We start from the raw sequence: 12,333 nt of genomic DNA on the forward strand, positions 1-12,333 counted from the left end.
GGTCAGAGCTTCTCCCACACAATTCCATAGCTCCCATTATCCCAGCCAGCATGGCCATCTCATGGAAGGTTGGTTTATGAGTTGACTCTTTGTCAAGAGATCTGTTTTTTGCTAAATTTTATCCTGGTGTCTTATAAGCCCCAATTCATGGATCATTACCTTGTAATGGTGAAGGGGCTTCCACATCCCAGTGGTACTATATTTTTGGGATTGCACACTCTCAGAAGAGTGACCCAGAAATGGGCAGGTCACAGACAAAGGATGAGACTAAGCATGATTCAGTGAAGAAGGAAAAGGCAACCCTCTAGTATTCTACCAAGAAAATCAAACAGATATTCACAATCAGGGCAACATTTGCATGACCCTAATAAATGAATTCTTCAAACTGGAAAGTATCCGGTAAGCCACTGGGTAAGGATAGAGAACAAACATGAGTAACATAGGCGTTATGATGTGGCTGCTGACGTGCCTACAGGCAAAAAGAAAATTCAGTGCAGTAGTGTGTGTGTGTGTGCACACATACATACACATGCATCACGTTAATGTGTGGAATACTGGAACCATGAACCAAGAAACGCTTAGTATTACCAGAGCAGAAATGTCAAGATGGAATGCTGACATTCTGAGAATCAGGTAAATGAAATCGATTGGAATGGGACTCTTCACACCAGAGGATCACCAGATCTTCTTCTATGGGCAGGAAACTCATAGAACAAATGGAGTAACCATCACTATTAGCAAGAGTGCTAAAGTCAGTGCTCAGGTACATCCCCCCAGAATGGCAGAATGATCTCAATTCAAGTTCAAGGTGAGGTTTCCAATGTTACAATGATCTAAGTATATGTCCCAAACACAGACCTAGAGGAAGCTGATATCGAACAGTTCTTGGAGTGCCCTGGTGACCCGCTACACAACCCAAAACGTGTCATAGTCATCAGAGGCAATTAGAATGTTAAAACATTAATGTAAAATAGCATTTGGAATCATGGGAACAAATGGATTTGGTATATGAAACAAAGCAGATGATCGATTAATAAAATTCTGCCAAGATAACTTATTGTTTGCAGCAAATACCTTCTTCTAATAAGCTCAAAGATTTAATATTGCTGGACATTTCTGGACAGACAATATCAAAATCACACTGACTATACACTTTGCAAGTACAAATGGAGGTGTTCTGCTTAGCCAACAAAAACAAGACCTAGTGCTGACTGAGGCTCAAATCATGCACTTCTTACAAATTCCAATTTAGAAAGCAACACAATAATCAGACCAACAAGATACAATCTCAGCAATATTCCAGATACACATGAGTAAGCAATGCAGGTAAACAACAGATTTAATAGACTAGATTGAATAAAGAGAGTACCTGAAGAACTCTGGACCAAAATTTGTGATATCATCAAAGGTGAAACAAAGATATTCCACACCGTAAACAGCAAAAGGAGGAGAAATGGCTGCCTACTGATACATTGAAGATAGATGAGAAAAATGCAAAGCAAAAGACATCAGCAACAGAAGAAAAGTTATCCAACTAAAAAGCAACTGTTTTCTCAGTCATAGCATATGAATATGAAAGTTGGACCTTAAGAAAGTCTGAATGAAGAAAAATTGATGTCTTTGAACTGTGGTGCTAGAGAAAATGGTTGAGTACCATGAACAGCAAGAAGAACAAATCATTCAGTGTTAGATAATTATACTAATGGTTAAATACTGTGGGCATGTAACATGGAAGCAAGAATCTCTGGAGAAGACCCTGATGGTTGGAAACATTGAAGGCAATAGAAAAGTCGTCAGCAGGACACGAGATGGCTGGAAGCTATTACTGATACCATGAGCATGAGCTTACAAGAACTCAAGCAGTTCATTTACTGACAAGTCTGGCGAACTGATGTCCATTAGGATGTGAAAAGTTGGTAGTGAACAACAGCATCCTCTAAGCCACCTAGAGAACAATGCCACTGTGCAGTTTGATATTAATAAAATCACAGAAATAAACTGAGAAATAAACAACATTGCATATTCAGGGCGAAGGGATAGGTGAGTAGATATATCTTTAGCAAAAAAAAAAAAAGTTACTTACGTGGCACAGCAACTCCATATTCTTGTGGATTTTCTGCCACTACTTTCTGCTTGAGCTCATTTAACCGGGACCCCAACGAACCTGAGAGGTCAGAGGAAGAAGGGGGTGAGCAGATAGAAAACAAGGCATATGCAGAAGAAGCCAACCACAGAAAAAAAGACATAGGCCAGAATCTGATTGGCAGCTTTACCTGTCTTGGTTCTGCTTTTAGAAGCAAACCAAACAAGATACAATGTGCACTATTAACAATGGTCTTAAAAGCTTTCTAATAATAAGCTGCAGTCCCAATAGTGGTCGTAAATTGAGGACTACCTGAACAAACACTTATTTTTAAAATATTTACTCTATAACATGTGCATCTCACGTTTCCTTCAAGGAGATGATGGTACTCCACATCATCCAACCACCAGGTGCTACTAATAATCATGGCTGTTTGCAGCCTCCAGGATAGTAAGCAGAATCCCTCTGTGCCAAATGAACAGGAGGAGGGAGCTGTTGCCCTCCTGTCCCGATCTGAGATTCTCAGAAGCATCTGACTGGCCTTTGAGGAAATGAAATGCTGGACTAGAAGACCTTGGTCCTTATCCAGTATGAGTTTTATATCCTTAAAATCTGGAGCCTCCAATGGGATACCATCTACAACCTCCATAGGCTACTCAGTGTATCTTCAAAGAAGGATGTTATACAAATCCCATATAATTTGAAATACATTCATAAATTTAGAGAATTAACACAAAGAGAAAATTACTAATCCCCAAGTTATCCAGAGCTAATTACAAGAGGCTGGTAAATATGATCCTCCTAGTTACCAGTTTTATATATAGTAAAATAAACGATGTACTTAATTGGAAACTACCTGGATTCTGATTGAGATGGATCCAAAACCCAGTTCTCTACAGCACCCCATACCTTCCTAAGAGGATAAGAACCTTGGGGTTCATCTTTTTGTTCACCAAAGTTTGAAAAATGTTGGGCTTGGCCTCCATCATCTATGTCAGCAATCAGCTCCCAGTAACAAAATGGTGCTCTTTTTGCATAGAGCAACTCACCAATTAAAATCACCAGCCGCTTCCTTTCACCAGGCTGCTGCTGATATTTGGTGACTTCCTCATATGTGAGAAGCTCTGGAGTGGAGATCATTTCAGTTTGCTTGGCTTCATTTGGACCGCTCTGCTTCTCCTTTCGGCTCAGTCGGAAACTTCGTCTCAAGCCAGCTAAAAAGCCCAAAGTAATACTTTTTTCTCTGTGTTGACCCAAAGTGTATGCAAAGTTTACTCAACTGTATTAGTCTGTTATCCAATCATCTGGTGCCTCTCAAACTTCAGAAGATCATATTCTCCCCTCCTTGTTAAATTGTTGCCAATCAAGTCTCAAAAAGTAAAAATGTCCATTATGATATACACATTATGTACTGTATGTCAAAACTAAAACATCAAAAAAGACAGGGAGAGAGGAAGGGAAGGAAGGGATAAACAATCTGTCCACAACTAGAACTGGAGTGGACTACAGAGAAGGAACCTAGCTTCATTACTCATTCTTTTACTAAGTTATATAGGACACACTAAAGAGAGTCATGAGAGCCAGTTTGGTGTAGTGGTTAAGGCACCAGACTAGAAACTGGGAGACTGTGAGTTCTAGTCCCCTTTAGGCACAAAGCCAGCTGGGTGACCTTGGGCCAGTCACTCCCTCTCAGCCCTAGGAAGGCAGCAATGGCAAACCACCTCTGAAAAACTTTGCCAAGAAAACTGCAGGGACTTGTCCAGGCAGTCTCTGAGAATCGGACACAATTGAACAAATTTTTAAAAAGTGGGGAGGGGAGTCAAGCCTGCTTCTTTCTTTAAGCAGGACACAGGTGACTGATTCAGCTCATTTTTCAAGCATGTCTCTGACTGCAGCCATTTTCATTTTGTAGACATTTTCCTTTCTCCCACTGAAGTGGGTGGCTATCATTCTCCACCAGTAAAGAACATTTTCAGAACAAAGTTGCAGAAAAATTCCTCCAGCCCTCTCTAATCCACCACATTCTGATCTGGTATACAGTAAGGCATCTTTGTCAATTGCAAATATACAGTATGAGAAAAAAGCAATTGTATGCAAATGCATAAGGTGTGTAGTTTATATAGGTTGCAGAACTGTTTTCCTTGTGCAGAATAGCTGAACTATATGCCATCCTGTTTCTACTGTAGGTGAGAACCTGGAATATGTATTATCCACTATAAAGGCACGTACTCACCTATGTATTGTCCATTGAAGTAACCCTCACAGTCACAGTCTTCTGCATAGAAAGGAGAGTGAGAGAGTGGGTCAAAGATGTTATAAATTGCAGGTTGCAAGTTGCATTCTGGAAGTAAGAAGATTGTCACCTTACACCTTTAAAGCACTAACATGAAAACCGGTGGGAGATAAAGAACAGAAGCTAGGCAAATTCAGTAAGTAGAGCATCATGCCTTGCACAGAGGAATTTCCTGGATGGATTGGCCCCCAGAATCCACAGGTAAACAATTCTGTTGGAAGCCCTGGAGAAGTGTGGGCTGGTGCCAGTCTATGCCAGTCCAATCTGGCAGTCTTCAAATGTCTCCGATGTCCTTAATTCCCAGCCAAGCCATCCTGACATGGAACGATGGGAGTTATAGTCTGATACATTTAAAGCCTGGCTGGTTGAGGAAGGTCACTGGTTGAGGTTTGGATGCTTTGCATGTTAATATTTTTTAAAAACTTATATCATAATAAAGGCTGAAATTATCTAACTGCTGCCAGCAATATTGAAAAGGCAGATTACTGGGGTAAGGCAGCTTTCTTGGGTTTCAAAGTATGGAAAACATCTCATGGAGCTGATTTGCCATAAATAGAGGAGTACCTTTTTAAAGTAATTGTAATTCAAAGGCTCAGTTCAAGAGTGCAAGACATGGAGACGGCAAGCAGTGGATATATAGAAACTGCAGATAAGCAGCTTCTCATGAGCCTTGGACATGTTTGAAAATTACCTCAAGAGATCTCTAAAAGCTTTTAAAATTCTAGCATAGAGGTATGGCTGCAGGAATATCGAGGTGGTGGCGGTCAAAACAGTCAAGATGGCAGCTACAATTGCATGATTGAAGCTCCACCCCTTTTCTGCAAGTGTCTCACACACAGCACACATAAAAAGGGGCAGGGCTCCAAATGTGTGGTGATTGTTGGCATCCTGAGTTTTTGACCTCCCCCAACAGATGCCCCTGCATGGCTGGGAAAGAAGCCCTCAAAATCATTCATCCAAGGTTACTACGGTGACAACCTGGGTGAAGAGAGAGTTCTTCAGTGGGGAAGATGTAATAGTGGATGCTTCCTGAATCTAGGGAGGAGAGTACTTGAGGGTGCTGCAGCCACCACATTAAAGATTTACCTGTGAGTAATTGTCTGGTGACCTTGTGTGCATGGTTCACTTGTGGCAAATAAGTTTAGAATTTGAGTCTTTGGCCCCACTGAACTAGGGAGGGGGGCTGACTTCTAAACAGTTTTAGGACTATGTGATTAGTCTTCCAGAGAACTCAGTCCTTTATAGCAGTGTTTCTCAACCTTGGCAGCTTTTCAGATGCATGGACTTCAACTCCCAGGATCCCCCAGCCAGCATCTTAAAGTTGTTGCAGTTGAGAAACACTGCTTTACAGTATTTCTGTATAGAAGAATCTGAAAAGTACTTAATCCACCTCATCAAATTCAGTCAGCATACCTGCAGGTTACTAAACCTGGCCAGGGGCAGGATTTTCTCACAAAGTTTCAAAAGAAAGAAGTAACCAGAAAGCAGGTCTGTCAGCTGCTTTTAGCTATTCTGCAGTAAAATGCACTAAACCTCTGTCTGTGAAAGCTTGACAAAACAGTGCAAGCTAAAAGAAGCAGATGGTTCACTCTAAAGAAAAATACTGCACAAGGCTTATTAATAAGCAAACAAGCATTCTTCTTTAGGGAAAGGGGTCAGAAAAGCCACAGAGTTTAGACAGCAAGGCTAACTTTCACATGGGTCTTGAAATACAAATCAGGCAGTTGGCTCTTAAGCTTTACTCCTTCAATCAGCCAACGTATGTTCCATTTTATCTCACCTTTCTTTCAAATCCCTCATGGCTATACATGTAGCTTCTCCCCCCACCCCATTTATCCTCATAAAAAGGAAGGCTGGGTAGGCCAAGAGAATATGCTTAATTCTCACACTGAATAAGGCAAAAAGGGAGAGAGGGAGGGAGGGAGAGAGAAAGCGCCAGTTTGGTCTAGTGGTTAAGGTGCTGGGCTAGAAACCAGGAGACTGAGAGTTCCAGTCCTGCCTTAGGCGTGAAAGCTGGGTGGGTGACCTTGGGCCAGTCACTCTCTCAGCTCACCTCACCTCACAGGGTTGTTGTTGTGGGGAAAATAGGAGGAGGAAGGTGTAATAGGTATATTCCCCGCCTTGAGTTTTTTATAAAAATAATAAAGGTGGAATTTTAAAAAACGTGCTGTGTTTGATTTTAGCTTAATGCAGTGTATAGCCAGCAATTTTGGCTTACAACCATGGTTTACAGTTATATGTGATATATAAACCAAGCTGCTCTGACTTAGTCAACAATCCATTCAACTAATCTTAGATAAGCATGACATATGAAACCAACCAGTGACTGTTTCAAGATGATAAAATAAGCAGCATACTCAGCTGAGGAATTCAACACAGAACTTACCCTCTGTGTTATTTTTGCACACATCTTTTAATCAACCTTTCCAAGTGGGTCAGACTAAATTCCCATCACCTTCTGCCAGGTCACAAATCTGGATGGCCCCAACCCTGATGGTCTTTCATGAGGGGTTAAAGATGTGGATGTTCCCTCAGGCATTTGGGTCAGGTGGTTAAGCCAGACCTGATGGTTGTTTGTCTACTTCTTGTCTTCATTGATTGGAAAGGAATGACTTCTAGACCCCTGGCATGTAGTATATTGCTCTTCTAGATGTTTATTTTGTAAGTTGTATTACTGTTTTCTGCTTTTAATCTTCTATGTACCACCAAGAGTCATTGTTGTGAGATGGGTAGTTGTATAAATTATATAAATAAATATCTGGACACTGCAGTGTTGGGGACAGCTCCTCTATTCTGGCCAAATAAGCAGCAAATGACCTTGGCCCCTTTAAACTATTATAAAAAGCACGATGTTTATCATTACAAGGAAAGTTTTTTTTTCTTTCTTTCCCTCCTAACTGGATTTGGTTCTTCAGCAACAGCTGTGCTAGGGACTGTCCCAAGAGTTAAATCAAGGCAATTAAATTTTAACTCCTGAATTAGTAATACTGCTAATAAGATTTTATTTATAAACTGAACAGCTTTTATTATTTGAGGCAATCATTAAGTTAAAAAAGGAACCCACCACACCAGTACATCAAGTATCAAAAACAAGCTGCACTTTTCTGGAAGGCGCATGGCCAAATCAAAAGGAAAAAAGAGCAGAAAAATAGCAACACATTGTGGTTTAACAGGAAATTACCTGCTGCCTTAACAAAAGCTCCTAGAAACAGCACAATAACTTTTTAAGAAACAGCAGGAGCTTAATCCATGTGATTAGCACACACAGAGACAAAAATTACATGGTAAAACACAGGGCAAATTAATAGCTAAGGAAAATTAAATGAGATTGACACAAGGGGCCCTGAGGATATATGAGAAAGTTCATTTTTCTCCTATATCCTATATAAATTCTATCCTATTCTATAAAAGACTGATTACGCACTATAGACAGAAGGATTGCTAGTAAGTTAGGCAAATGACCACTGTCCTGGGCTGGAATGGGAAAATCAAAGGAAACCAAATTTTGAAGCCAATCAACCAACCATTTAGCATTCTAATCTCAATATTCCAAAATCCATTCTGATTTCAGCATTTGCCACACATGCCCAATCATGATATTGTCTTTGTATTGGACATTCCCACTTCTCAAACAAGTTCTCAGCTCACTTTTTCAGCAAGCCACTTCTTCCTTCTCTTCTCTTCCCCTGCCCTGCCCTTCAGCTTGCTTCTCCTCAACCTCCACTTAGGCTGAGCACCAAGCAATTCATCCTTTTCTTTAACCTAGAGGCAAGTTATCCATACTGTACGTTCTGCATATGTTGTAGTAAGGTAATATTTAAACATAATCACATTGAAGTAATACATTTAGGTTTGTGAGCATGCCTTATTTCCTCACGTTTTTTTTCAGCAAGGAGGAATAAAATAGGACCATGATGGTATCTAGTAAACCTCACTATTTGAAGGGTATTGCTAAATGAGCATCCATTGGCTTGAAGAAATGCATATAATTACCCATGAAGCAATATAATGTATGAAGCTGCCTCCAGTTCTTTTCTTTTGTCTTCAGCAAAAAGGTTTCAAATCCCCAGGCTTGTCTCAAAATTCTGAAAAAAATTCCGCATCCTTTCCATATATGTGCTTCAATGTCTTGTCAAAGTTTGATCAGATCATTTTTTAAAAGCATCTTTGATGCAGAATCAGTTATGAAAAATTACACACACACACACACAAATTGCACCATCTATTCCAGCTGAAGAATCTAGGCTTTCTGTATCGGCATCTTGATTTGCTTCACTGCTGGATAGTTTGAGGAGGCAGAAAATGGCACTGCTTGCTGTCACTCCAGAATAGCTGGAGAACCTACCTTTCTCAGAAGACTGATCATCTGTGGTTAGCATGAAAAGACAGAGGCAAGAGTGTTAAAAGAAGGCCAAGAAAATGTCCCAAGGGATTCTTTGTTCAGTCCCTGATTGGTTAGGTGTAAGGAAAGCATCCCCGTATTCTGTAGACAGGGACAATGGTAAGTAGAAGTTACCTTCCACTTATGACTTCTGAGTTGTGCTAAAAGGCCAGGCTAGAATACAGAAAAGTGTGGGATTTTCATGGCAAATTTCCTGGGGTGATCACAGATCTATCCTTGCCACTAAGCTACAGCTTGGCTGGTTTATGAGATTTGTATTCTGCCTCTCTGTCAAAATAGCATTAACAGGCTAACTGCAGTAAAATGTAAAGTAAAATACAAAAAAAAATGAAGTCATTTGCTCAAGGACTTATATCTTTCAGAAGATTAACATAGTTGTTAATGGTATCAGGCTGTCTTATTTTAACGTGTATTAATTTATGGATATATCAGTTGACTCTTACAGAGTAAGAGGTTATACGATACACAGTGCTTTATATAGTATCCGCTACTTAGCTGTGACATGGGTAGGATCAGTGTGGCAAGCATCTAAATGCAGTCAGTTGTAGATTTTACTTAGAACGACCCCAGGTCTGTTCAGGCTAAAGTGCCTTCCCCTGGGCAGTCATGTCATGAGAAACCATAACCCAGTCAAAAATGGAATAGTTGCTCATTCTTGTCCAATCAGTCCTCTAGGACAGGGTTCCTCAACCTTGGCAACTCTAAGCTGTGCAGACTTCAACTCCCAGAATTCCCCAGCCAGCAAAGCTGGGGAATTCTGGAGTTGAAGTCCGCACAGCTTAGAGTTGCCAAGGTTGAGGAACCCTGCTCTAGGAAAAGAGTTGGATAGACAGGCCAGCTCTAAAGCTCGGCTTTCCACTGCAGCACTCTGCCAGGGCCCAGGCAGCCACTGAATATGCCTTCCCAACACCAACTGGCTGCAGGAGCAACCAAACCACCCACCCCTGTCAGGTTGCTTGCAGACAATTCTCTTGCAAGCACATAGGCAACAGTGATTCAAATGAGGGAAAACCCCCAGCAGAGTCTCTCACACCAAAGCTCTGAAAACATTCACACACATGCACCCAAATGTAAATAAACAACAGCTGTTTGCATGCCTGGTATAGATGGTGGGGGAGGAATATGGTATTTGTTGCCTTTCTTTCCATGGTCTGCTACTTCTATCTGCATGTTCTAGTTATTTGTGGTCCTCTCATTGCCCTTCCTCTCCTCTTGGGCTTCCTTATGACCCCTCTGGGCCTTGTTGTGATTGAGGATGGCCGCCTTCTTTATTTTTGCTTGTCTTCCTCATTAAAAGCTTTGTTTTCCTTGCACGGGGAGAGGTTCTTCCTCTCATGGGCCATTTCAGTGGGATGGATCTCACAGTTGCAGGGGAGAAGTGGGAGGGCAGCAATTTCCAACCCTCCCTCTGACAGCTTGCCTTCTGCACATAGTGGCTGTGATGGGGGAGGGAATGTTGCTGGGCAAGGATCAGGAAAGCGGATGTTGTGTGATAAGGGCCCAGAGAAAGAAGACTGCTAACAAAAAGAACACAAGCAGGGATAGACAATCAGAGTGAGCAAAGTCTGGTTTGTATGTACCTGTTATCCCTTCAAGGTAGTCCAGACAAGAAGCACAAAAATGAATCCTAGCTCTACCGTTATTGTAAGGTTACATCAACAGAATCTTGCAAGACTGAAAATATTTCTCCTCTCCTCTCATTTTACTCTCCAGAAAACTAGGGAAGGTCCCTTCTGAAACACTTCCCATGCCTCCTCTCCTTCTGTGGGCTGAGATACCTTTTACATGCCAGTTGTCCAGTCTGTGGCTCTTCCTCCCGTCTCCCAAGGTCATTCCCACATACCATTACAGCACCAGTACTGGAATCTGCTGGTTGTCTTTTTTGCTGTTTTTAACCGATTCCCCTTCCATGCCCCCTGCTGCCAGCCTGACCAATGGGAAAGGGGCTGGTGTTCTCCTGAAACAAGGCATTATGGAATTTTCTGAAGAAAATGTGCAGGATTCTGTATTTCCCAAATTGGAATTCCTTATTGTGACTGTGTGCTGCCAGAACTATTGATAAAGAGATTTGACAGGCTTAATTGCAGACTACTGAATCTGTGGTGCAAAAATCCAAAGGACCACTAGATGGCTGAAAAGAGATCAAGAAACTCTACTGCTACAGCCATCTACTGCTCATCCTGATTTTGCATCCCAGAACTGGCAGCCCTAATTCTCTGATCAAGGCCACTAAAAGGAATTTATTTAAATCATTTAATGATAATTTAATTACAATTAAAAATGTGCTGCCCAATTAATTCTTTTGGACTTTGAAAAGGTTTACTTTATCTAACTGATTAATATACAAGGCAGTGTTAGACCTCCAGAGGTCTTAGTCTACAACTGCCAGTGTGGCTCTTGGCTGGGGAGAACTAACTGAAGAACGGCAAGTCTATTTCTCACTTTTAATGTCTTATGAGCAGTTTGCTTTATACAGGAGGCGAGGAACTATAGTTTACAACTAACAGTGCCTATTTCAAAGCCTCTCTTCCCTGATTTGCCTCTCTTTATCCTGAACTGCATGACCAAACAACAGTCAGTTAGCTCCACTGAAGGCAACTATCCCTACCAGCCTAGAACATTGAATGTTTTCTTCCCCCAGAGCTGTCCTGTGTGCATTATTCTCAATTCTCTCAATTCTGGGTCTGCTTATTGCCTCTCCATATGACACAGCAATGCTGCAAGGTCCTTCTGGGCTGAGGATACCCATCCATCAACATTATAAATTTACAAGTGGGGAAATAAATGTGCCTTGAGCAAACAAGGAAAAGGTTTGTAGTGACTCACAGAGTGGCTTTGTGACACTTCTGGAATTGTGCAATGCACCAATGGTCCTTCTGTATATTAAGCGCCTAGATGAACAAACAAGAGTTACAATTCAGAGATAGAGGAGGATGCAGGGAGAAACAAAGACCTTTCAGACAAAAAAATAGCTTGGATCCCACCTAAGTTGGAATCCATAGGCTTACGAGCTCAATTATAGATTGGCCTAGTTCATCCATAAAGCTATGTCAGGATTTTTAAACCATGGGTTATTGAATAAGCCATAGTGGTCTGGTCTGCACACAATGCTAGGCCTTAATGGGTAGATTCACATAACATGCTAACTTAAGAACAAAGCAAGTACTGTAGATTATGACTTAAGATAATTTGCACCATTACTTTAATTAAAAAAATAAATATTTGTTTTATGGAGAGAGCAACCAATCCAAATTGTGTTCCTGAGCCTAACAGAGGGACTATATTGGACCCCACACATTCTGGCTACTATTTACTCTAAAGCAGCTATTTGCTGCAAGCAACCTGCTTGGAAGCAAAAAGCAAAGGAGAAGGAAGTTGGAAACAGACACAAGACCCAGTCCAGATGAGGAGCATGTGCTGTTTCCCCCCCCCCCTCCACTCACAACAAGCTTGGCAGTTCAAGCATGGTTTTTAGAAAAGTAACAGATGGTTTGATTCTGAAGTCCCACTGATTTTAATCAGAACTAAGTTCAAGTAACCTAATGGGGCTCCAAA

General features: G+C 41.2%; 1 protein-coding gene across 1 annotated transcript in view; it reads right to left on the reverse strand.

Moving 5' to 3' along the window:
• The window catches only part of MPP3 (MAGUK p55 scaffold protein 3), a 90,397-nt gene that overhangs the window by 16,475 nt on the left and 61,589 nt on the right, over nt 1-12,333 (reverse strand). The window contains exons 11-15 of the mRNA XM_063300867.1: nt 11,605-11,669; nt 8,722-8,742; nt 4,317-4,358; nt 3,133-3,297; nt 2,084-2,164 (exon numbers count right to left, since the gene is read on the reverse strand). Of these exons, the coding sequence (XP_063156937.1) occupies nt 2,084-2,164; nt 3,133-3,297; nt 4,317-4,358; nt 8,722-8,742; nt 11,605-11,669 (374 nt within the window). The remainder of the gene's footprint in view (nt 1-2,083; nt 2,165-3,132; nt 3,298-4,316; nt 4,359-8,721; nt 8,743-11,604; nt 11,670-12,333) is intronic.

The sequence above is a fragment of the Candoia aspera genome, chromosome 4, assembly GCF_035149785.1.
Source record: "Candoia aspera isolate rCanAsp1 chromosome 4, rCanAsp1.hap2, whole genome shotgun sequence".
Taxonomy (NCBI): Eukaryota; Metazoa; Chordata; class Lepidosauria; order Squamata; family Boidae; genus Candoia; species Candoia aspera.